At 34.0% G+C, this 27,153-nt stretch overlaps 4 protein-coding genes and 1 pseudogene across 6 annotated transcripts; 2 read left to right on the plus strand and 3 right to left on the minus strand.

The window, feature by feature from the left end:
• Positions 1–600: 600 nt before the first annotated feature.
• On the plus strand, positions 601–7,509 carry LOC120202495 (annotated as a pseudogene).
• Positions 4,200–25,499, minus strand: LOC120202496 (pentatricopeptide repeat-containing protein At1g77360, mitochondrial-like). Of its 3 annotated transcripts, none has more exons than XM_039202906.1 (3): positions 25,457–25,499; positions 23,580–25,319; positions 4,200–4,215 (listed from the first exon to the last, which is right to left on the minus strand). In XM_039202906.1, the coding sequence occupies exon 2, from the start codon at positions 25,070–25,072 to the stop codon at positions 23,597–23,599; it is 1,476 nt and encodes a 491-aa protein (XP_039058837.1). In that variant the 5' UTR covers positions 25,073–25,319; positions 25,457–25,499; the 3' UTR covers positions 4,200–4,215; positions 23,580–23,596. The 3 variants fall into 3 exon arrangements, with proteins under 3 accessions (XP_039058837.1, XP_039058836.1, XP_039058835.1); XM_039202905.1 differs by lacking the exon at positions 4,200–4,215 and having other exon boundaries at positions 23,549–25,082; positions 25,192–25,319; positions 25,457–25,475; XM_039202904.1 differs by lacking the exon at positions 4,200–4,215 and having other exon boundaries at positions 23,549–25,319; positions 25,457–25,475.
• LOC120202498 (floral homeotic protein AGAMOUS-like) lies at positions 7,982–8,743 on the minus strand. The gene is made up of 2 exons (XM_039202909.1): positions 8,279–8,743; positions 7,982–8,143 (listed from the first exon to the last, which is right to left on the minus strand). The coding sequence occupies exons 1-2, from the start codon at positions 8,548–8,550 to the stop codon at positions 8,116–8,118; spliced, it is 300 nt and encodes a 99-aa protein (XP_039058840.1). The 5' UTR covers positions 8,551–8,743; the 3' UTR covers positions 7,982–8,115.
• On the minus strand, positions 11,255–15,697 carry LOC120202494 (zinc finger BED domain-containing protein RICESLEEPER 2-like). The gene is made up of 2 exons (XM_039202903.1): positions 15,549–15,697; positions 11,255–13,475 (listed from the first exon to the last, which is right to left on the minus strand). Exon 2 carries the CDS (start codon positions 13,464–13,466, stop codon positions 11,490–11,492), a length of 1,977 nt encoding a protein of 658 aa, XP_039058834.1. The 5' UTR covers positions 13,467–13,475; positions 15,549–15,697; the 3' UTR covers positions 11,255–11,489.
• LOC120202497 (senescence-specific cysteine protease SAG39-like) lies at positions 17,795–18,923 on the plus strand. The gene is made up of 2 exons (XM_039202908.1): positions 17,795–18,236; positions 18,318–18,923. The coding sequence occupies exons 1-2, from the start codon at positions 17,795–17,797 to the stop codon at positions 18,908–18,910; spliced, it is 1,035 nt and encodes a 344-aa protein (XP_039058839.1). The 3' UTR covers positions 18,911–18,923.
• Positions 25,500–27,153: the final 1,654 nt, after the last annotated feature.

The raw sequence follows: 27,153 nt of genomic DNA on the forward strand, positions 1-27,153 counted from the left end.
TGATTCATGCACGTACTTATTTTTTAAATCATTGTGCTTCCTCATGTTCATGATTATTATTTTAGTGTCATGAAAAACCAATGATCATTTATGTTTATCATTGAAATTATTAATATTCGAACTCGATATTTTAAGGAATAACAATTCATTTACCATTAAAGTCGTTTAGTTCATGTTGACTTGTAAAATTTTAAATATATATATCAATATAAGCTTTTTTTCTCTTAACAATTCCTATTTAGATGAAGGGAAAAACATAATTTCTTTATTAAATTTTATAATGTTGGAATGATAAATTTCAATGAAAAAATATATTTTTATAAAAATTTATCATACTCACGTAACGAATTTTAAATTACTGTAGTAAATACCATAAAAAAATTTAGTGTCATATTGAGCTAATTTTGCCGAGTTAAATTGCAAGAGGGAGACAGCAGGCCTCACCCACGTACTAGATTCTCTGTGTTGTCGGTGAGAATAGTTAAAATCGAAGGGACAGATCCGTAATTCGACATAAAACCAAGCCCCCTATCCGGGAAAAAAAGCTCCCACCAAATTAATCACATTCGCATTTTCACACTAGCAACTCTCTACTCCTATTTCGATTCAAAAAAAAAAAAAAAATCTTTGTAAAAAATTAATTAAAAAAAGCCATTTGTTCCCAAAGATTTCAATGCCGCTGTTGAGCAATGATCGAGTGGATCTTGTTTGGATTGAATGGAAGTGAGGAGAAAGTCGAGGGAGAATCATGAAGTTCTACATATCAACAACGGGGATAAAGAGGGTTACAATATCGAACTCCGTTGAAAAAGGAGGGAGCAAAGGAGCCACGGTGGCAGCAACAAGTGCCGCGGCTGCGCGTGGACGGCTATCGAGACGAACGCTGTTACCGGTCGTCTTGGTGTTGGGGATCGTTTTGCCTTTCCTTTTCGTTAGGATTGCCTTCTTGGTTCTTGAATCTGCTTCTTCATCTTCTTGCTCTTCGCCGATCGGTAATTTCATATTGCTCAGCAGTTCGTTTTAACTGAATCTTACTGCTGTTTTTTAAAACAGAAATTCCTGCTTTATTGTTGGTATACCTTTGCTTCGTGTCCCTAGGCTCTACTGTATTCCCCCCCCCCCACTGAAATAGATTTACATACAATAATTGTTACTTGTGTGAGGATTATCATCTGAGCTGCTCAATCACATACACATTCCCACTAAGCCATTTAAGTTTTTCCCCCTAATTACAAAAATGTTAGTTTCAAAGTTGAAAATGTTTATACTTATTTTAACTATTTTGATTAGAGTGTTCCTTTTTTTTGTTAAAAAAATTGATTAATTATTGATTTTAATGGGGTTTGCAGAATGCAAAGGATGGAGGCTTTTTAGCAGGGGTTACATATCTAAGGTTAGTATAATCAATATGCAAAATTTATGATTTATATGAATGAATATGCGATTTTTTAAAGTAGATTCCTATTTTTATTTTCTTTGTTTTTGATTAAATTTATTTTTAGAGGTTTTCATAAAATAATAATAGAAACAAACAAGGAAAAAGGAATTCCGATCATGCTAGGCTGTACTAAACAAGTTGCTCTAGTAGATTGCCGCGTGTTCCATGATGGTAAAGGTAGCATTGGAATTGGGTGGGCTTTGTGTTTTCTTGCATTTGGAAGCACCTATGTTGTCAATGTCTAGGACAAGATATAGGATAATAATGCTAGTCTTTGATTTTTAATATTGATACTATAATTTAGGGTTAATTACATGATCAATCACTTATATTTGTGTTTTGTTCATTTTTCTTCATTGATTTAAAAAATAATAATATATGATCACTTTACTTTTTATTTAATTAAGATATGATTACTTTTATTTTTATTTAATTAAGATGTAGTCACTTTCGTTTTTTATTATGTTATGTGATATTTTAGTATAATCACACATTTAGCCTATGTTATTTGTATATTCTCTCAATTTAGTACTACTTTTAATAAATTCAAATAAATCTAATCCTCCAATTGAATGATGCCACGTGCCACCGGTGTCACGTGTCACCATCTGGTTGTAGGATTAACTTTATTTTAATTTAAATAAATATATTAAATTAAAATAAATTAAAATTAAGTTAGTTCTCCAACCGAATGGTGACACGTGGCACGATACGTGGTAGCATTTATTTTAATTTATTAAAAATGATTAAATTGAGAGAATATGTAAATAACAGGAAACAAATGTGGGATTATACCAAAATATTTAGCGGTAACTCACTTGTGGTGACCACATCTTAATTAAATAAAAAGGAAAGTGATCCTATATTATTTTTTTTTGAAATCAATGATGTAAAGTCAACAAAACGCATACATAAGTGATCAATCATATACTTAACCCTATAATTTAAGATAATTATTTGATTAGTTATTTTTTCCAAAATTAGCGTTATTTTATCATAATTTATTCTTAAATATTTATCTAAATATTAATTTAAAGATATGTAGTAGTAGATTAAAAATGTTTGTGAGAAAAAATATTTAATTTATCAAATAATAATCCTATATTTTTTTCTAAAATAGAGAATATCACGGTTTACTATATTTTATTTTATTATAATTTGGTAATTCAAATTTAAATTTTTGTCTTAGAGTTAAAGTCCACTAGATTTTGTTACAACCTCGACCTGAGTGAACGAAAATATTTTATCTAAGATATATTTAGAAAAATATAATTAAAAATGGTCACAGGTGAAGTGGTAAAAAATTTAAGTATAAATTTAGTAGTCTTATATTCAAATCTCATATGATGGTCTTTAATTGTTTTATTTCAATTTTATATGAAAGTATGTAAAGAAAAAAAAAAGCATCATTAAAATAATATTTATTATCCTTTAAAATAAGGAACCCAGTCATATATTTAATACTCTTCCCGTCCTGCTAAATATGTTCATTATTGACTTTTTAAAAGTAAAAATTTTAAACTTTGACTATGATTATTTTAAATAATTAAATTTTATAAAATATATATTTAAAAATTACTTGTTTTAAGGTTTTGAAAATATATTTTTTCATACTTTTATGAATAATAAATTTTAAATAATAATGAGTCAAAGTTAAAAAAATTGACAAAATAAAATGGACAGATTTGATGGGACAAAGGGAGTAATAGTACATATTCTAACTACTTTAATTTAATTTATTTATATATATTAAAATCAAATTGCTTATGTCAAGACTTGAATGACTTCATGTTGTAGGTTTCAACTTCTACTAGAAAAATAGGAGGAAAATGAAAATTCAAAAGTGATTGGATTAGGGTATTATATTTGCTTTTTCCAGCAATATTTCAACGGATATTATGCTTGTCTAGTTCCTAACGTCGTCATCATATGATATTCCTCCACTTGGACGGGAATTTGCTTTTTCCATTACTCTTTTTCTTCTTTCACTATGTTCTCAATGAAAACTAGCTGACTGGTAGATATTTTGCTTGGTTTGGAAGAAGTCGAACTCCAGGCAACAGCTCACACGTTTATGTAAAAACATTTTAATCATCTTTAGTCATCGTGTATATCAACACGGTTTGGTGAAATCAAAGGTTTGAAAGGCTTGTAGTCTAGTAGAACAAACAATTTCCGTATGATAAATGCATGTTTGACACATAATTATGATATGGAAAAAAGTGTATCTAGCATGTAATAACTGTCTAAAGATAAATAAATGGAATATTTTAAGGCTTGTAATCTAGAAGCAAGGACATTCATACTAGGGTGTGGACTAGTGTCAGATGTTTCTAGTTCTAACTTAACAAAGTACATATTGCTCATGCAATTACATGTTAAAAATAATAATAAAACTGATAATGTCAAAACATGGTCAAGACTCAAGACTCAAGATATGTTTGAATGCAGTTAAAGCTTTTCTTTTTCATTGTTTCCAAATTTGAACTCAATAATGTACAAAATTAAAAATTCTAAAGAAGGAAATAGGAAGAAATAAAAGAAAACTATAAAGTTAAATGTTGAAAAAAGTGGAAGTATAAAGTGAAGTATCAGTGTAAATATGTTACACGGATTGAAAACAAGAGAGAAATAAAGACATAGGTGGCCTAAAATGAGGCAAGTAAAACTTATAAGACCCTCTATTCGAATAATTTGGGGTATGATGAGGTTTTGGGCATAAAAGTTTGAGCTATTTGAATCCTAATGATACTATTTGCATGATACCTTTATAAAACTGTGTATGTGTCATGTATAGTACTTGTTCTTGTTTATACTTCCTAGCTTGTTTGATTTAGTTTGTGATTGTGATATTATGCATGTACCGTAAAGAAACTCAGAGAAGAACTGACAAGGGCACTAATGGAAGTGAAAGATGGCAACACTGATGAGGGGGGAACAGAGGATTCACTTGTAACATTCAATGAGCTTGTGAAGGAGATGACGTCTAAGCAACAAGATATAAAGGACTTTGCTTTCAAGACTAAGACCATGGTAATTTACTCTTGCTCAGTTTATTCTTGTCTTTATATGCCGGCATGTCCATATCTGTTCTTTCATTTATTAGAATAACTGTCTCTTTTCTGTGGAACTGTGCTCAATACTGCCAGCGAAATGTTTTTAGAGAACATTGTACTAACGTGTATAAGGCTGTAATAGTGTATTAACTCGAACATTGTAAGTAGTAAGTTGAATTTATATTGTTATTATACATTTTTTTTTAATTTATAATTGATGTGAATCAAAGCTAGGCTTAATTAATAATTCACTCTCTACCCTAGTAATAAGAAATATATGAGGAAATTTTAAGGTACTTAAATTACAGAATCAATACTTTAATCACTTCCTACATGACTGTCTTATGTGACTTTTTTTTTTTGGTAAAAAAGGAATATATTTAATTATAACATAACAATGTTGGAAAATTACATCAATATCGAGCGTGGTACAGCCACCCCATCTAAATCATCCTGGATTAACTTGAGAGTATCCGGTGGTAGAGAATGAAAAGTTTGCAGACCCAATGCGCCACCGTTTATTGCAACTACCAGTAAATATCACAAGCTTAAATTGAAGTAGAAAACAAGAGAGAAAAAGAAAAGATTATTCAAAAGTTCTATCTTCCTCAAGACAAAGGGTTGAAGGAAAAAATGGAAAAGCTAGGTTGTGATATAGTTATGAGTTATACTCATTTAGAAAAGTATGAAAGAAACTATGAATATAGTATGTGACCATATGTAATTTCTTAGGAAGCATTTATGTTGAACGGGTGCCTTGTAACTTAAAATGAATGAAACTTGAGATTTGGACTGGTCATTTAGACATGAGGAAAATAAGGGGAAAATGCAAGAGATAAACGCATATGCATTACTCACAGGTCAGTGTAGGATACTAGGACATCTTATTCTTGACAACTTTTATTGATGTAATTGTGAGGTTGGCATGTTGGAAATTCAGTGTGAGTCACTTCAGAGATTTTCTAAGAGCCAATTTGTTATTTGATCATAGAAACCTTTTATCATTTAGAAGTCAGTAGCATTTTCTAATTACCAAGATGGCTGTAGTTTTAGTTTTCATCAAAAAGGGGAAAAAAGAGGGTTCATGTACTTTCTAATGGATTCCTAGAGGAACTTTAGATTTATAACTCCAGAGTCCCCGACAGATTAAACCTAGATGTCTTTCAAGTAAATTGCATATGATGCATGTTTACATGTGGACAAAGATGGTGCATTGCACTCGTTTTGGACTTTCTAGGCCATTTTATCTGATCGATGTCTTTATTGGTTGTTTGTCCAAACATAAAGATTACTTTTGGTATTGAAGACTTAAATAACATTTTGGGTTTCCACCAGATATGCCATGAGTGCTTATTACTACGATGGGTTGTATAAGGAAATTTTGTGTATAAATTATATATTTTCCATTTTTCAGTATGTAACTTTCAATATATGTAAACGCTTCGACGTTCCTCTAATATATCAAAGTACTTCCACTTTTTTATTCCCAGCTTTTAGATATGGAGCAGAAGGTCCAGTCAGCAAAGAAGCGTGAGTTAATGTACTGGTATTTAGCTTCAAGGGGTGTCCCAAAGAGCCTACATTGCCTCTGTCTGAAATTGGCAGAAGAGTATGCTGTAAATGCAATGGCCCGCTCTCGTTTACCTCCACCAGAACATGTTTCCCGCCTTTCTGACACATCCTTTCACCATATTGTGCTTCTGACTGACAATGTCCTGGCAGCCTCAGTTGTGATATCCTCTACAGTTGAGAAAGCAGCAAATTCTGAAAAATTGGTGTTCCACATAGTAACAGACAAGAAAACTTACAGCTCAATGCATGCCTGGTTCGCAATGAATTCGTTGAAATTAGCCGTAGTGGAAGTTAAGGGATTACATCAATATGACTGGTCTCAGGAGGTGAATGTTGGAGTTAAGCAGATGTTGGAAATACATCACTTGATTTGTAGTCATCACTACAAGAATCTGGAAGAAGAAAACTTTGAATATGAGGGAGAGCATCAAAATCTTTTTGAGGCTTTAAGCCCTAGCTGCCTGTCCCTTATGAATCATCTTCGCATTTATATCCCTGAAGTAATCATTCTAATTCTGCATTGAATTTTCTGATAAGTGATTTGTTCCGAACCTTAAAATTCAGTTGGCATTGACATGTTCTTTCTTGGGTTCCACAGCTGTTTCCGGATCTTGACAAGATAGTATTCTTGGATGATGATGTTGTAGTACAACATGACATTTCTTCTTTGTGGACGTTGGATCTCAACGGGAAAGTTGTCGGCGCCGTTGTTGACTCATGGTGTGGGGACAACTGCTGTCCAGGAAGGAAATACAAGGACTACTTGAATTTTTCTCACCCGACAATTTCGTCCAACCTTGACCAAGATCGTTGTGCATGGCTTTCTGGTATGAACGTCTTCGATCTCGGAGCTTGGAGGAGGACCAACATCACATCATCTTATCATAAATGGTTGAAACTTGTAAGTAAACCGTCGGCTTCTGATTCAGCTATTTGGTGATCAATGTTGTTTTTCTCGGTCCATTTAATTTCTCGAACCGGATACCATCCGTTTTGTACAGAGTCTCAATTCGGGGTTCGCACTGTGGCAACCGGGAGTGCTTCCACCAAGCTTACTTGCCTTCGAGGGATACGTGCATCCTATTGATCCTTTATGGCAAGTGGCTGGTTTAGGGTACCGTTCCTCTTCGGCTCAAGGACAGATATTGGAGGCTGCTGCTGTGTTGCATTTCACTGGCCCTGCCAAGCCATGGCTCGAGATCGGCTCCCCCAGAAGTACGAAGCCTGTGGAGCAGACATGTAAATTTCTCGAACAGCTTTATTCGGAAATGTGAGGTTTTGCGTTAAGGTTAGAGCAGGAAGTTATCTCGACGTTTACGCATCTCAGATTGAGCACCATGAAAACGGCAGAGGGAAGAAGGTTTTGCCTTCAGTCTCTGCATATAGTAGGAAATCCGTAACTTCGATATGGTAAGGATCTTCAACCATCTAGGTAATATAATTACTTAATTAATTAATCATTATATTATATTATATTATATTATATTATATTATATTATATTAAATCGATGTAGCTGTTAAACAACATTGTAAATTTTAAGCTATTCATCAGTTAATTGGAATTACTTTACATAAATGGTGAAACTCTTTTATCATGTTGTCTCCATCGCATAATATAATTTTGATTAAGTTAATGTGATTATAAAGTAGTATTATGTTTTAGATATTTTCAATCATTTGACAATGAACGCTCAATCACCCTACTGTAGTTGTGATCGGATATTCGTTCATCGTGACTGTTGATATATCGAGTGTTATTGCGATGATTTGAGTATAGCGGTCATATAATAACGGTTGCAAAGAACACTACTCTTATTATATAGAGGACACTATTGCTGTCGTGGACCGCTATTTAAATGGCGTAATGAGAGCTCGACACAAGTTGTGTTTTAGCAGAATTTTCTGCAAGTGTGATAGATGACATGTGGAGAGAAAGAAAAAGAAAAAAAGAGTAAGAATCAAGGAAAGAGAGGCTGCTTTCAGTTTCACCCATTATATCATTACAACCCTAGTTTATTGCTCTTTAAAAGACTACTATATTTCCACCCATTACTTCATATCATCATCATCTGCATATCTGTCAACAATCAAAGGAAGAACAACCCATGATCAAAAAGGTTTAGAGCAGTTCATAAAAAGAACATCTTTAATGGACTAGGATGAAAAAAAAATCAACAAATTTGCAGAAGAAAGGAAGGGGTTGAAGGGAAACCTGTTAGCATATTCACAGAGGCGGCCGCGGCCGGAGAAGACTACGAGAGCAACCTCAGCATCACAAAGCACAGACAATTCATAGGCCTTTTTGAGCAGTCCATTGCGTCGCTTACGGAAGGTAACTTGCCGATTAGTGGTGTTCTCGATCCGGTTGATCTCGATTTTGACTCTTCCCATCTTTTTCTGGGAAGAGCTTTCTGATTCTACGTCAGGGAATTCCATGGCTCGAAATCTGAAACAACAGCCCAACCCCCGAGTTTTTACAGGCATGAATGTTTAAACTACTTTGAGGGATCAACAAACCTTTGATGAATCAAGTTGAACAACTTATGGTCTCAAACCTGGCAAGGGATTGATCTATGAGAATTTGAGCTCTCTGGTGCTTGAACAACAGTTTTGAGTTGGAAGAAAAAGGAGCAAGTTTTTTGGTTTAGAAGATGGACACAAAATTGACCCTTTATCAATCACCCAACACAGGATTAGTAAAAGAAGGATGGTTGATGTAGGGTAAATTACTATATATTTCAGATTTTCTACTATGTATTTTCTATTAAAAATCTGTTTTCATCATCTAAAATTTTATAAGTTCAAGTTCATCCCTATTACATAAAATTCTATCCCGGTTGATGTTAACTTTGAGATTCCATTAACAGTCCATTTTCATGTCGCATGGGAGAACGTCTTCCAGTTTTGGTTTTCTCTGACACTAAAAAACCCTATTGATGGAGAAGGCTTTGGAAATTTCTCTCCCTTACATTATTAGAATATTATCTGCTGCTGCTGGCTGATGGGGATGACACAACTGAAGGTGACTGCCATGTGAACTCCTGCTCTCCTATTCTTTGGCCATTCATTTATGGTAAATAAATGAAGACCTGACTCCATTTTCACCTGTTTGGTTCGAGAGAAAATTTGTACGAGAGCGTGGGTTCCTCCACCCCCAACTTGCTAGTGTACACACTATTCTTTTTTCATGCAAAAAGCTCAACTTGTTTCTTTTTCAATCATTTACAATGTCATGAATCGTTTGTTCCAGCACAACATCTAGATTGTGTAGATGTAGTGCATGTGAAAAATGTTTGTACCGGTGCATTTTCCCTGCATTCTTTGATCCATTTCTTTTTAGAATTGATGTTTTCCATGTTTTTTTCGATTGTGTTTGCAGTGACGTGAATGTTGGTTTCGATTATCATGTAATAATCTCACGATTGTTGTTTTCCATAAGGTCGCGATTAAGGATTTCAACAAATTGTATTAGCATCCGATACTTTTTTAACAAAAATCCCAAATTGAATCAGGATGGACTCTAATCAATTATGTGTTGGAAAAATGAAGGGAATATGAATTTAATAATTAGATTAAACTCATATATTTTTAAATATTTTAAATTAAAAAGATATTTATTATCTCTTTAAACTTGAATATTAATAGGATGATTATACATCTTTTAATTATCTTAAATTAAAGGATATTTATTATCTTTTTAAATTTAAATATTAAAAAGATATTAATATATTTTTGAATATTTCAAATTAAAAGATATTTATAATCAAAGGCACATGTTTCACATCGAAAAATGCAGTCGTGTCATGAAATCTATTATAGCCATATTCACGACGGAATCTGAGTTTACAGGTCTAGACAAGTTTGGAGAATAAGTTAAATGACTTTAGAATTTATTGGAGGATATTCCTAAATGATTGAAACATATGTCCACGGTATGCATATATTGTGACTAGCACAAAATTTCATGTATAATAGTAAATCGGGACATATGCGTTGTCGACATAATATCATTAGACAATTGATCTTAAATGAAGTAATCTCTATTGATTTTGTAAGATCAAAGTATAACACCAGGAATCTGCTAACCAACGGGTTAGATCGAGATCAAGTTGAGAAAATGTCTAAAAGAATGAGAATAAACCCCATGGAATTATAGGCATTATGTGAAGGAAAAGCCTACTTAGTTTACTAGAGATCCCAAGATTTAATTTCAAAGGGACAACCTAATAGCATAAATTATGTGCAGTCACAGTGCGAGTCTCTTATCCGAAGTTGTTCCTATGATGTAAACAATGATCAAAGTGGTATAGGCTAAGCAAAACTTTTAATGATCATTGTTTGCTTTAGCGAGCCGAGTAACATAAGTCAGCTATGTAAGAGTGAAGTAGAGTCGCTTCAGGAAGACCATTGGATATAGTTCTTTCAAACTCTTGCAGAACCATGCAATGTTCACAACTATATGAAAATTCTTGTGAAAAGGGTAGTTATGTAAAGTATATCATCATTTACACAATCGACATAACAGTTCAAGGACATCACGCCTACTGATTAGTCATTAAAGTAAATATACTATCACAAGTGAAGATTCAAAAAATGACACTATCTTATACAACTATTGATCATAAAGTCTCTCACCAGGTCGAGTCAAAATATTTTGATAAAATCATCAATTTCATTCACGTGGAGGATTATTAAAAAATGAAGTTAATTGATGAATTTAATAATTAAATTAAAAAATATTTATTATCTATTTAAAATTGAAGTTAATTAAATTCATATATTTTTAAATATTTTGAATTAAAAAATATTTATTATCTCTTTAAGTTTAAATATTAATAGAATAATTATATCCTTTTAATTATCTCAAATTAAAAAAAAATATTTATTATATTTTTAAATTTTAATATTTAAAAGATATCAATATTTTTTGAATATTTCAAATAAAAAATATTACTTTTTAAAGTTTGAATATTAATAAATAACACTTTTTTAGTAAATCCCCTTTGAGAATCTCTTATAAATTTAAAGATATCTCAAAATTTAAGAATTTCAAATAACTTGAAGTTTCTTTTCCTCTCTCTCTTTCTTTCATTTTTCCTGTGATAGACAGAGAAAACTATAGTTCGTAATCTCTATAGTTGTACTCTATAGTTGTACTACGGTGTGACTACCAACAATCTTTCTCACTTTACGGTGTTAATGACACGAGCATCAAGACAGGGAATTAAGTAAGGCTTTTCATACACTGTACAACTAATTCACTTGCAACAGATTCAGATCAGCATAAAGATGGGAATCAATATGGAGTTTGATCACAATAACCCATTAGTTTTCCTAAAAACGCAACACAGAAAATTATTGACAAAATAGCAGAGCTACAAAAGAGATGCCTAACCTCCCACCTTATCAAAGGGCAGCAAAAACTAACTTTCGAGCTCACTCCGTATCCAATCTTGTGCACACATGAGGGCTTGAATTGTAGTCGGAGGCAACGAGCTCCAGTTATGACCGAGCACTCTTCCCCCGGTGTCGAATATTGATTCTGATGCAACTTTGGATATGGGAATCGCTAGAATATTGCGTGCCATCATCGATAGGATGGGATACCGTGGAGCGTGAACCATCCACCAATTCAATACGTTGAAATCGATATTACGAGGAAACAGCGGTTCCTCCAGATACTTGTCTAGATCAGAATTGGAACCCTCGGCTTGAGAAGTTTCATGAAGGAACTTGTCGAAACCCAGTAACATATCCCTAGAATCTCTTGCGGAACTGGGAATACCACTTGCTTGCCAATCCAGTCCCTGATCAATGGAAGAAGCTAAAGGGGAGACGATTGAATGTTCATGGTGAAGCGATTTAATACACTCAAAAACTTCATCAATAAACACCGAAGCACCGTCGCCGTATAATTGTGGGTAGTAATACTCCAAGAGCTTCATTTTGAATCGAGGATCTAAAATAGCTGCAACTGCTAGACCAACATTGCACTTATCCCAGAACTCTTCAAACTTCTTTCTCATCTTTAGAGCCAAGGAACTGATACATTTATCGGTGTTCTTGCACCATTCGATCAACTGCAAGTGAATATCACAGATCTCGGGGAAAAATATATTTGCAGTTGGATACTTGCTTCTCGTAAAAACATTAGTAACTTCAACAAATAGCTTCAAGAAGATAGTAATGGTACCCAGTCTATCCCATTCTAAATCAGATAGGAGAAACTTCATGTTGACAGGGTCGCGATCACGTAGACAAGAGAAAACTTTCCTGTATTCTAAGGCGGTTTCAAACATAAAATATGTCGTGTTCCATTTCAGTGGGTTATCAATACATAAGCATTTTTTAGTTTCAACCTGAACTTCGTCAGCCAGCCCATTGAATGTGGCTTGTGTTGCTTCTGAACTTTTAATATAACGAATGCTTTCCCTTATTTTCGGGGCAACTTCACAGAGCGCTTCCAAGGCATCATGAGCCATGCGGTTGAGAATATCTATGGCACATCGAAAATCAAATAGTTGACCATTACAATAAAGGAACCTATTTTGCGACAGCCGATCTCTGATTCTGTCAACAATGTTTTCACTGGTAAAACTATCAAATATCATAGAAAACAACTTCCGATCTATATCCCAATCCATCAGACAATTCATTATAAATTCCGAGTGCATGTCTTCTGTATAAGAGGGATCAACGACAACAAAATTCAAAATCTTCCTTTTTAACTGCCAATCCCAATCAATATAGTGTGCTGTCAAACACAAGTATGCAGCAGCACCAGCTGAGGCAGTCCACATATCAGCAGATACACTAATTTTTCCAGGCAACTTATCAAAAATTTCATAAACCTTTTGCTTCTCCTTTGCATAGATTTCCATGCAATCAGCTTCGACTTTATTACATGTCACAAGTTCAAACAAGGGCTGTAGATTCCTGACAAATATCTTGAACCCAGCATGCTCCACCATAGCCAATGGATAGTTATGCAATATGATCATGCGGGAAAGATCAAATTGGCTCCTCCTTTGATCCAAGCTATTAGTACCGATGCCAACATGCTCATTTTTAATCTGTTCTTGTTCATATCTAAGATTTACAATACTAAGGACTTCATCCTTCTTCTCCTCTTGATCAATAGTTACAAGGGCAAGAGAACCTTCCCTTTTCTTCTCTTTAGCAGAAAAGTATTGATCCACGCCATGATTAGATCTTCTTTGACACCTAATTAAATGGTTCCTCAGATGCGAGGTTCCACTAGTACTTGATCCGCTAAGTTTCTTCTTACAATGTCTACAAATGGCCACAAATGTGTCACCCTTTTTCACCCTATCAAAGTCGTTCCAGACAATAGATTTCAATCTGCTCGAATTTACTATGACCGCATCGGACATATCCATCACATGAACCTAGTAATTTGCAAATGTGCATATTAGAAACAAACTTAGTACCTTATATAATTAAAGCAACTACAAAGAAAGGAGAAGACTGCAATCATGAAGCCCCAAGAAAAAGCCACATTTTTTTTATAGAAACAAACAATAGAACATACATACAGGATGTCATAACATTCCAAGTCCAAGATCCAAAAATATTTAAAACTGCTGAAATGTTCATAGCCTTTGCAGAGGACATGTCTACAAAACATCAATATTCCTATAACAGGAACATAATAATAATTTTTGTGTTCGCATTTTCATAGGCCCTATTAAATTAATAGCAAAGTTTCCACACTGAAGGTAATGGCAATTCCTAGGGTTCTTTAACTTTTACATCCTACTAGAACAAAGTCAATCATCAATAAATGCTGATAATCTAATTCTAAGGTAACAGATAAGATGCTATGCCAAGTAGAAAAATTGACTTGAGACCTGGAATGCAAATACTGAGTAATGGAGTTTATAAGTGGTTGCCATATGGAAAATAATGTTCAAACTTACACAATATTTGCTAGAGAAGAAGACAAGTATATTTGGTTATAACACAAAACATAATAAAGTTGTAATAACTGTCATTTTCTTTTCCAGGTTTTGATAATGCATATATTCTTTAAAGAAGTTAAAAATAAAAAATAAAAATGGTCAGAACTTGCATAAAACATAAGCAACTAAATGTACTGATTTAGTCCAAGAAAAAAAATAGTAAACCCAACTCAATGTACTGGTTTAGTCCAAGAAAAAATTAGCAAAACCCCCCAAAAAATATTCTATAAAGACCAGTGAAGAACAAAACAAATTAACATCTCCTTGAGGCTAACATGAATCAGGATTATCCATTGCAAACAAACCTTAAAAATCAGATAAAACACAAGCTGGTTTTGGTTGCGTATTTGTCAATTACAAGCAGCTAAAAGGCCTTGGGATTTGCCTATAGGCATAAAATATTTAACAACATAATTCCAAGATTAATCACATTATGGGTCATTAAACATGTCATTAGCCTTCACACAGGTGACTTATGCTAACACTGTTAAGTAATTTTAATGTAAAAGTTGACTTAGCATGCTGCATGCATACGAATATGGTTTATTTTTAACATTTCATCGTAGATAATTCCTCGGTAGCATTTTGGGTAAAATATTTTCTCATGCCGGCATTATGGAATCCATTTTAGAAAGGAAAACAGACAGTCATAAAAAAAAGGTCACGTATACAAGTTGAACAAAAAATTACCAAGGACGTGAAAACTTAAGTTCTGTATGCATGCTGGGAGTATTTCCATTAAATTTACTTAAAAGAAGGTAGCATAGGTGACATAATTTATAAATAAATAGAAATTCAGTGATTTAATTTGATAAAATTAAAGTTTTAGGAGATGCATGAAAATCGACACTAAGTTCAATGAATTAGAATGCAAATTACCAAAGTTGACATCTCTTATATATACAAGATAACAAGTAAAATAGTATAACCAACAAGGATTTCATCATAAAACAGCAGTTTAATGGAACAATCAGAAAACATAGCACCTATGAAAGATCCAAAAACTTTTTCTTTCCATTTTTTTCTTCATTCCCTTAAAAGTTTTTAAAAGAAACCTCAGTCTATAAAAACCATACGTGCTAGAATTTCAACAATAAATACAAATAACACCCAGTTTAACTTACAGTTCTGTTGCTTCTAAAATTAACGAAAAAGTTTTAAAAAGAAAACATATCTAGGATTTAGAATTAAAAGAAAAAAAATTAATTGTGTTTCAATTCAGAGCAGGAATGCAAGAATCAGAGCCAATTTATTCCCAAATAAAAAATAACGTGAAAAATCCAGCAAAATTACAATTCGTTTTCAGCATGATAGCAAGCACCAGAAATGAAAAATAACAATACAAACAAACAAAACCACAAAGCAAGCACATTTCTTTACTAATAAAATCTCAAAGCACGCTGCAAGCACATTTCTTCAATAACAAAATCATAATAGAAGTTCAAAGCAAAATCATATGTGAAATTAAAAGAAAGGAAAAAAAAGCGTAGAACGTAGTACCGTTACGGGCAGTGGATCGTATTGCGTTATAAAAGCGGGTATCGGATCGGGTCGAGGAGCGGGTTCTCTGAGCTGAAGAGGGAACGGGGGGAGAGAGAGAGAGAATTAGCGGCCACGAAGAGACCTGGTTTTTATTTATCTAACACTACTTCTATACCTCCTCCAATCAAACGGCCAATATTCTCTTTTGTGTATCATACGGTTAAGGATTTTTATAAAGCAAAACGGTTAGGAATTAATTTATTAATCTCAAACTCTTTAACCCTTAGATAAAAATGTAATAAGTTATTTTAAATATTTTTTCTTAAATTTTATATGCGTTACACATGCCAGATAACAGATAAATTTAACGGCCGTTACAATCTAGACACCTAAAAGTATAATTTTAGAAACATTATATATCTATTTTTAACGAAAATATTTTAGATATCAAAACTCAATTTAAAATATGGTTTAGAAGCCTAAAGTGTATGTAACGTCCTGATTTTCGGGTTAGTAGCTTCATGCTAATCTTAGAGAGTTTTGAATTAACCCAATAGCTTATGGGAAGACTTGGTCCAAGAATGGGTAAATTTGGGCTTGAGTTGAGTCTAATTAAAGTTAAAAAGTATATTTTTGAATTGGGTATAAATGAGGGAGGACCAAAGGAGCAATTAACCCTAAAGCATTTTAAAGGCTAAATACCATTTATGAGTGATGATGTAACCGGGAAAGGCTTAGGAAAAAGTTGAGTTCTCCCCCTCACTTTCTTCACCTTTTTTGTCATCTTCTTCCCTTTAAAACTCTCTTATTCTCCAGTTGTTGTTTGAGACAAAAGGTGAAATTTTGATAGACCTACATTCCTAAATCAGAATTTTAAGGTAAGGAAATCAACCAGGACCTTTAGAGCTTCCATTTAAACACCCAATCATGAGTTTTGGCCATAGTGACAAAAGTTGGGGTTATTGAGTTTCAAAGCCTAAAAATGATTTTAATCCGTTTGTAAGGTCTAAGGATCACGTTTTACCTCTCCTAAGTTCCTATATAGCTTAGTAATTCATTTCTTTGATTGTTGTTAGTGAGAGAAGTGGGTAAAGGCTCCAAAAGCAAACGAAAAAGAGGAAGTAGTGCTTGGGGTTAATTCTCCCACAGTTAGTTGTAATGTAACAAACTCTCAACACTTCTATATAGCTTGTAGATCAGCATGTGCAGTGTTGTTGTTTGTATGATTGTATGAAGCATTTAGGTGCCTTTGGGCTTATAGCATGAAATGTGATGTTTGATGTTGTTCATGCATAAACAAATGACCTTTTATGATCCTTTAAACGACAGAATATTCTTGGGCATCGACGGTGAACTTTGTCCACGAGAACGTTTAACCCCATGGGACTGGATACCCGGACTCCTATCCGGGTAGTCTCATCATGATCGTATGAGTTTCAACTTCGACCATTTACATAATACTTTCTCAAGTGGACATGTGTAAATGTATGAACCTTTAGTTATAATTGATTTGTAAATTCTATTAAAGTTTTTACTATTTTATATTTTAGGTAAATGTCATACCTCCAGTTAAATAACCCACGATAGTTATTTCGGTTTATCTATGCAGTTATATTTTTATATTATTTTTTGAGACTCGAGTTTTAAATTATTTTAAAATGTGGATATGATATTGATTTTATAAGTTAGACGTTTTGATGACCAATGTGGCATTTCAGATCAACTAGACTCTTTCTAGCTAGGTTTTGGGTTGTTACGAAATTAAAAAAAATTCAAATTAAAGGAAATTTCCATATTTTTCACCCATCATAACCCTTCCCCGACTGAACACCAAGTTACTCTAATTCTAGCTTGAGAGACAATGATCAAGCCAATTTAAAACGTTTTCATGAATGAAGGAAACGGCACGGACAGATAGCATTTTTGTCTGGTTTGATTGATGCATGGAAGGGTATTTGAATACAAAATCAGACTCCTTCGATTTTCCATTTTCCATTTTCCAGCAGCAATAATACGATAAAATACAGGTCTTGGAATATGTAGATGAAGTAGAAGGCTAAGATGAGCATTAAAGCCATAATTTGAGCCAAGTTTTGGAGTGTATAAGAAATGATGACCCGTATCAAATGCGTTAAATTTTCAAAGAGTTTGCTTGCAGGGCACGGAGATAGAGGCCAAAGGGAGGGAAATGGAGTATATAAGAGGAAGAATCGATCATCATTTTTGTGATTCACCAAGCAAATTAAGTCTCATTATTGTGGAGAATGGGTTCCAAAAAGCAATTCACATATTTGGCCTTAATAGCCTTGGTAGTATTAGTGGGGGCCAACTTAGTGTGTGAAGCCACCTCCCGCACTACGCTTGAAGATGCATCAATGTACGAGAGGCATCGACAATGGATGTCCCAATTTGGACGAGTTTACATCGACAACAGTGAGAGGCAAAAGCGTTTCAACATTTTCAAACAAAACGTGGCGCTCATTGAATCTTTCAACAACGCCAATAACAAGCCTTACAAGCTTTCTGTCAATCAGTTCGCAGATCTAACCAATGAAGAGTTCACAGCTTCTCGAAATGGGTTCAAGGGCCATATGTGTTCCAACAAGGCTACTACTTTCAAATACGAAAACGTCACCGCATTGCCTTCTTCTGTGGATTGGAGAAAGAAAGGAGCTGTGACACCTATCAAGGACCAAGGCCAATGCGGTCTGCTCTAATCTTAAATAACATTAACCTTTGTTTTGCTGATATTGTAACTAATTGGGTTGATCTGATTCTAATTCACAGGATGCTGTTGGGCGTTTTCAGCTGTGGCAGCCATGGAAGGAGTTACTAAGCTAACAACAGGTACGTTGATTTCCTTGTCCGAGCAAGAACTTGTCGACTGCGACACCAAAGGTGAGGATCAAGGCTGCCAAGGTGGTCTAATGGACGATGCCTTCCAATTCATCCTAAAGAACAAAGGCCTAACAACCGAATCCAACTACCCCTACAAGGGAGTCGATGGCACATGCAATACCAACGAAGAAGCCAACCATGCAGCTACCATTAATGGCTTCCAAGATGTGCCCGCCAATAGTGAAGATGCACTGCAGAAGGCAGTTGTCAACCAACCCGTTTCGGTTGCCATTGATGCCGGGGGCTCCGATTTCCAGTTCTACTCCAGTGGTGTATTTACGGGACCCTGTGGCACGCAACTGGATCATGGAGTGACCGCCGTCGGATATGGACAGGATGACGATGGGACCAAGTATTGGTTGGTGAAGAACTCTTGGGGCAGTACCTGGGGTGAACAAGGCTACATTAGGATGCAAAGGGATGTCGATGCAAAGGAAGGTCTGTGTGGCATAGCAATGCAAGCATCCTACCCCACTGCATAAACAGAACTTACACTATAATCTTTAATATATGAATGTACTGTATTACTATGTATCTAAAATTTTATCATAAATATATGAATGTTCTCTATCTAAAATTTTAAAATAAATAATTAATTGTCCAACAGAAAAATTGTTTTTTTTATTTGGCAATTAGTAAAAAATTATGTGCAAGCTTTTCTTTTTGACATCCCGTCATAAAAAGTTAAAATATGATCATGCAACCGTGTTGAAAAATCTTTAACCGCAAGAGGTGAATGCGCTGTTTGGGATTTCATTATATTTGATCATTTATTGGAAAATCTTTAACTACAAGGATTAAACGAAAAAATTATTATATGTCATTTATACAAAATAATTTCAGCTTTGTTGGTGATTTTCTACTATGATATTTAATTCATCTTAGTAGTATTTGTCAACTATGTATTTCTAACCTCATTTTTTTTCTCACAAACATTTCATCGAACATCTATGTTTCACCTGAGATGACATGTATCACACATTACACCTTGAATCGTTGATGGTCCCAATAGTCCATTGGTCGGGTCTTCTCTTAATAGACCATTATTCAAGTCAATACCTCCACATAATTCAAAGTTAGATTAGAATTTCTCATGCATCCCCGACTGAAAAGTTACGTTGGAAATGAGAAGAGAGAAGCGAAAAAGGAATTTTAAGATCGAAAATGAATTTGAGGTTTAGAATGAAATTGAGGATTGTGTTGTAAGTTTTAAAAGTTGGGGGACCTAAATGCAAGCGCCTGAAAAGTTCAGTGATCATATTGCAAACGTACTAACGACAGTGTAACGGCGTCAAACGGCCGGTTACGTCGGGGGCCATGTTGCAAACGGACTAAATGTCGGGGAATGTATTGCAAGTTTTAAAAGTTGGGGACCTAAATGAAAGCTTTAAAAAAGTTCAGTGATTATTACTATACTTTACCCTTTAAATTATTAAGATAGGTTACTTCTCTCAAAAAGCTTAGGATAATTCATTTCTTTTTTTATTTTTGGTTAATAGACGATCACACTAATCTTTATACTGATTGTTATCATCGATATTTCTAGTTTTTCTTTTAATTTTTATATCACTTCTTTACTTTTTTTTTCCTTTTTTAGTTTTCAATAATTTTATCTTTATAATATGTTTTCATTCGTATGGTCGTTGTTTAAGTTTATATTTTTTCTTAGGATGATGCTTATTTGTTATGATATTGATCTTCTTTGTTTTAGACACTCGATTTTATTTGGATACGAGATTTGTGTTTGCCAATAGTTTTTTTTTCACTTCGCTCGATTCTGATTTACGATTTATCGATAGTCTTTCAATAGTTTTATTTCTTTTTGTGGCTCGTTTGTTGATACGGTCAAATTTGTTAGTATCTATCTTTTGTTCAAATTTTTTTATTAGGTTTTTAACTTTTCTTGTACGGTCTTTGTGTGATCTTAAATGGATAATTTTGATACCTCTGGTTATAGGAAAATGTCATAGTTATGTGTTTAGTTTACGTTTATGGTTCTAAACATTATTGTAATTTGAATATTTCATCTTTCTTATAGGACAATATATCGGCGTTCTATGAAAGAAACAGTTTAGAATATTAAGCACAATAATCGCGATTTAAATGGGTAGAAAAAATAATATAATTTCCTTATTTTGTTTAAAAATATAAATTTTAAGATGATGGATTCATAATAAGAACTAGTCATAGTAGCTTGAAATGTTATTGGTGGGCTGTATATAGAAGCCTATGTTAGGGAATGAACTTGGACTTATAAAATTTTAAAAAATGTGTACTTAAATTAATAAAAGTTTAAGAATCTAAAATAAATTTTTAATAGAAAATACATTAAAAAAATTTAAAATATATGTAAATCTAAATTTTCAAGAGGGGGTGACCGTCCCCACCGACCATACCTAGATCCATCCTTGGCTATTGGCGTATTGAATTAAATTTTTTACTTTATGGTTGTTATCTACTTTCTTCATATGTTTCACACAGATTTTAAACATAAATATATCAAAAGTTAATAAGATAAGATCTGTTTTATGAATTATTTGATTAATAAAAAAATTAACTTATTCAACGTCGATAAAATGAATGATAATTAGAAAACTACTTTATTACTTAACTAGTTATAGAGATACTCAGGGATGGACGTAGGATTTTATGTTGGAGCTTAATTTAAACTTAAGGGAGATGACCTAAAATTTCACGGGGGTGAATTAAATTTCTAGGGGCAAAATAGATTTTCAATTGGAAATACATAAAAAAATTAAAATTTATGGTAATTTTAATTTTCAAGAGGCGACTACCCCCACCAGCCCCCTCGGTCCATCCCTGGAGATACATGCTACTAAGGTGCTTATCGAGCAAGTTGGATAGCGCTTAACTCGTGATCGTTAAGATCGTTAAAAATTTACTTGACTCGTACTCGTTAAAAAGACTTATTGTTCGACTCAACTTGTTTCTCATTAAGCTCACTTCAATTTCTTGGTAGGGTAATTAGGGTTGGTTTTTTGATGTAATAATTTAATAATTTTTTATAGTAATTTAATTTTTTCTTATTAGTTATTATTAGATTAATAGATTAGTAAATTAGTAATAATTATTAATTAGTAATATAATATCTTTCTCATTATCTATTTGATTATCATATAGATTTTTTAATGGAATGATTGTTTAAGATCTCGGCAAATTATAAAAAAAAATTAACAAATCACTCGAAAATTTATAGTCAACTTAGACCTTGCCTATTCGACTCAACTTGTTAAGATTTCGAGTCAAGTTTGAGTTTCAATCGAAACAATCTAAATCAATCATTGGCCGAGTTTTAACTGAGCCAAAGAGACTCAACTCATTTAACACCCCTAACGCTATATATATTATAGCATCAAAATATAATATTATAACGACATAGAAATCTCGAGTTGATATTTAGGAGTTGAGCTGAGCTTAGAGTTTGAAATTTAAGGTATATCTAATTTATTAATCAAGGTTTGAGCTTATTTGAGGAAAATTGAACCGAATTAATGATCGGATAAACTATATGGATAATCCCTTACGTTTTTTATTCATTCGATTTTAGTCATCGCTTCAAAAAAAGATCAGTTTTATTCTATTACATTATTGATTTGTTCGATTTAGATCAATCAATCACTAATTCTCGTTAACTCAATAACAAAAATATAACTTAACGATTGAAAAACAAAACAAAAGCCACCTAAATAACCCAAACCCAACTGTAATAGACACGCGTGACTTAAAAGTTGTGTGTACATATATATATATATATACACACACACACGCACCCTGGGCCCCTTGAATAGCCAATATTTGGGATAGGCCATTACTCCCACCTGCCATGCTCTAATGGATCATTACAGCAAGTTCAATATTTAGGAGAGGCCATTACAGCACGTTCAGAAACACACACTAATGGTGATAAACAATAATACAAATAGCAGCCGCATAACGGTATCATAGCTGATATATCGCAGCGGCATCCAAGACCGCTATTGTGAAAAATAACGGTATACAACGGAATCACACTAATAACGTCAGATCGCAACTACAACTTAACTGATAGCGGGCAATCGCAGCAATAATGGATCGTTATTCCACTATTTTTCTGTTATTTTAATTTTTAAAAAAATCAGTTTTTTTTTTTAAATCAACTCATTTAGAAAAAATTCACAACCGTGATACCTACAATGACTGCAATAGCATCAGTTATATCCGCAATCGCGATAAACACAACAAAACCGAAAATGCGACTTAAACTACAATTTAAATCCTGATGATAACACCGTGACCACCGAAAAAATCTACATGAAAATAATGTGGGCGTAACAATTAAAGAAACAAAAAAGAATTGACATGAAATTCTTTTGTGATAACAAAAGGAAATAGCAAACTGCAAATCCCAAGTCTAATGCAAACAATTCTAAAATTTAAAATTATAATCTCAACTCGAAATTAAAAATTAAAACTCAATTCGGACTCAAAAAAATTGAACTCGAAATATTTTCAGACTTAACTCAATCAAAGCTCATACTTAAATTCGGTTCAAGCTCGAACTCGTGTTTGAACATGAATCTTTAGTACATAAAAACTTTATATTATATTTATAAAAAACATATAAATGTTAATATTATTAATAATTTAATTTAAAATTTAAAATTTTAATATATTATCTTTTTTGAGTTGCTTGCGAGCCTTTCGATTCGGGTATCAAGTAGCTCGCTTCGGCTCATTAAGAACTCGAGTCAAATTCGAGCTCGAATCCAATCCATTCAATTAGAGTTTGAATCCAATCCATTCAACTCGAGTGTTGACCATGTCGAACTCGAGTAGCTCGGGACCATGTCAATTTGGGTCACAACATGCAATGCAATTTCAAAAAAAAGCAGCAGACAACCAAAGATTAACAATGTTTTTGCATTGCAATGCAATGCAAACAAAACACGAAAGAAACGGAGAAAAAAGATACCCAATAAGACACACTGGCACTGCACCTGGGCAAAGAGAGCAACAACCACAACAAAGAAGACAGATATATCAGCAGGAAAATACAGAGAAGCTGCTTTTACTAGAAAAAGCTCATCAATGATTAACACAACTGTATAATGTCATCGAAATGAGAAAAAAGAGAGCTTCCATATAAATTATGTGACAAGAAGTTCATATCATGACTTCATATCTTTCCATTCCCTCGAAAGGCTATCATATTTATCTCTAAAACTTCTACCCTTTTTGTAGAAAGCATCCTTTAATTTATCCATTGTCGAATCGAAGATTTTGATTCTTCTATCAAGCATTGTTTCGGCAAACCTTTTCACTTCTACCAACCTACCCAAGTTACAAAGCCCGATGAGTAACTCGTTAGCGCTTTCATTAAAAGTCGAGAGAGAGACGCAATTATCCACCATGTAATTCCACATATCAATTGCCATTTCAGGGTCATCATTCCCAAGCAACATCTTTATAGCTGCAGCATGATTAGAACTTATCGGAGGCGCCTCATTCTTGATCATCTCAACAAAGAACTTCCCCACCTCGCTAACCATCTTATTTCTCACCAAGCAATGAAAGATCATGTTGTAAGTCAAAGAATCAGGAAAAGCTCCATGGACCACCATCTCATCAAGGAACCGGAAAGCATTATGCACGTCATTGTTGTTGCATAGCAAACCAATCAATGCATTGTACATAATCAAATTGGGCAGCAGCCCACCATCGACCATTGTATCCCACAAGGGAATAACATAGGTTGAGTCATTTTGCTTGACAAGAATATCGAGAGTGGTAGAGAAAAATTTCAAACCCGGTAAGCAGTCATTCTTCTTCATAACTTGCAAGAACCTGAGAGCTTCATCGACATGAGACCCACGGACAAGTGTGGTCAAAAATGCATCATAAGAAGATATGTTCTTTCGACTCCATCCTACTTTGACTATCATCTCGCCAAAAGTGTTCCTGGCCTTGGCCAAATTGCCTTCTCTCTCCCACCCTTCAAGCAAAATGGCGAAGGTATCCTCATCAGGTGGGATCTTCATCTTGATCTTATCAAAAAACTCTATCGCAACCGGCATCTGATTGTCCTCACTGCAAATTGCACTAAGAAGCGAATTGACTGCGACAACATCTTGTTCTACACCGTACCTATCCATGACATCAAAACTCATGGTAGCCTCGCTGAATCTATGTGCAATACAATAGCTGCCAAAGACAGAGACGAATGTCGACATTGAAAGAAGACCCTCTTGCTTCATGGAGCGCATGGCGTCCCACATGGGTTCAAAGCTTTGATTCTTCCCAAGCAAATCGACAATGAGGTTCCAAGCACAAGCAGAGGGCTTGACTAAGCGGCCAGCCCACCGGAAGAACTTGACGGCAGAAGAAGGTTGATTGTAAGAAAAGCTGAGGACTTGTTGGATGATATCGGAAGTGGGGATGATCCCGGAGGCGGAGAGCGCGGATTCGATATCGTGAGGAGAAACATTGGTAAGGAGGTCGCAGAGGGTTCGAACAGTTGGGGAAATATCGGGTTCATCAAGATGAGTGGGGAAGCGTTGGGGTTGGAGACTGTTGGGGATTGAGAGTGTTTGGTTTTGGGATTTTCTAGAGAGTTTTGTGTTACGGTTTTCATCTATGAATTCCATTCGATTTAGGCTAAAAAATCAAAGGAAAACAGAGAGTTCAACTACATGAAATGAAACCCTAACATTACTAGATTCGAAGGAAGTAAGCAGACAACAAAGGAAGAGTTGCAGAAAAGAACCTGAGAGATGACTAAGTGCTTCTTCCCCCCAAAAAAAAACTGGAAAAATGCCTTAAGCCTTTACTACGGCGCCTCCAGCATGTGACCCGAAGTGGAGATGGCCTGAGCAGCCGGGGACGGGAACAAATCTATCTTGAACAATCGATTTGTTGATCCAACAAGAAATCAAAATTAAAAAAAAATCAAACAGATCCCTTGAAGAAAATATGTTTAAATATAGAGATTTAGAGCGATCAAAAGAAAAAATTAAGAAAATAAAACTGACCTTGATCGAATAAAGAAAGCCTCGATGAACCCTACCAAAAAAACCTCGTTCATGAGGATCGACCTAGACGACAGATTGGATAGATAAAAAAACAAAAGCTAAACTATGCATATAGTACATGATGGCAGAATGCTATTTTGTTTAGTTCTTTAATTATGATAAGTTACAGATTGGTCACTTAATTTTAGAAAGCATCAAGATAACTTTTTACATTATCTTTTAGGGCAAACAAATGGTCCTCAACAATAAGACGTTATTTTGTTGAGTCTCCTTACTATTAAAATTTACAAAATGATCCCTCAATTATAAAGTGTTGTTTTGTTGAGTCATCGAATATTCAAAGTTACAAAGAAACTCTCAACGTTCGTTAAAGAACAATGGAATCACTCCTATTTCTAAAGAAGAACCTCTCCAACCCCTTGGGTAGTTTTCATAAGCCGTATACTTGGGATGGAGGCATCTCGATGATTTTTGGGGTGGAGGCATATTCAATCAAATGGTAGGTTAATGCGAAGGTAGCTCAATGCATTCGGTTAGATAGTAGGCATTTCTTTATGACAGTACAGTAAAGGAATCTGCAAAGTTTTAGAAGAGTCTGCAAAGTTTTAGTAGTTAAACGGAGGAAGAAGAACTATGGTCTTTTGTATGTAGTAGAAGTGTTTGGGTGTTACATAATACACTAAAAGAAAGTTTTCTCATAACTTTATTTGAAAAGTTTTTCCAAGTATAAGGAAGAGACAAAGTTCTAGCATGTAGGTTTGTCTAAACTAGCTTCTAGTATGTAAGATTAATTGTAACACCTCGAATCTCGGGTCGGTAGTTCGGATCAACCAAAGACTCATAAGTTGAGCCCAAGAGTTAAAGATGTATGGTGTTTTAATAAAAGATAAAAGAATATATGCTTAAAGTGCAATTAACCCATTGCTTAAATCAAATGATGAAAACCCCCTTATTTTAAGTAATCTCACATGAACCACTCCCCTTATACTTCCCAAGCACTTATATTTTTTGCAAATGAGGAAACTTTAAGAATTTCAATTTCAGTTTGAGTTAACCAAGGTAAGAATACAAATACCTACCATTCAAGCTTCATTTTAAGCCCCTAATCTCAAGATTTGGTCCTAGTTTCCAAAAATGGGTTTTAAGGAGTTTTAAAGGAATTAAGTGATTATAGCCATTTTGGTGGATTTGAGTTATAGGGAGTGTATTTATTTTATATCCAATGCCTAGTTGAGTTAGTAATCCATTTTTCTACCTTGTTTAGTGAAAGAGGTAGGAGAGAGTTCCAAAGCAAGAGGAAAAGAAAAGGTGAATCATACTTGTTTGAGGGAGACTTTAGCAGCAAGGGAATCAAGGTAACACATTTACAACTCCTTCATATCAATTGTGGATCATTAGAAATGCATTCTAGCTTAAGAGTTGAGATTGAAGCATGTTAAGTAAATTCCCATGGTAGATTTTTTGTATTGATGTTTTAACATGTTTTAAAATCTTATTTATGACCCCTTTTTGTCACATAAGACTTAAACACTAATTGGGAACCTCAAGATAACAAGTTGGGGGAGTTTGTGTGGTCAATTTGTGTGGTATTGTTCTTATAATAAGCATAAAATAATCGAGTTTTATGAGGACTGTATCGATACCGCTTGAAGGAGTATCAATACTGGGGTCCTAGTTTCAAGATCGAGGGGTTTGGT

Source organism: Hibiscus syriacus, unplaced genomic scaffold (assembly GCF_006381635.1).
Source record: "Hibiscus syriacus cultivar Baekdansim isolate YM2019G1 unplaced genomic scaffold, ASM638163v2 tig00008843_pilon, whole genome shotgun sequence".
Lineage (NCBI taxonomy): Eukaryota > Viridiplantae > Streptophyta > Magnoliopsida > Malvales > Malvaceae > Hibiscus > Hibiscus syriacus.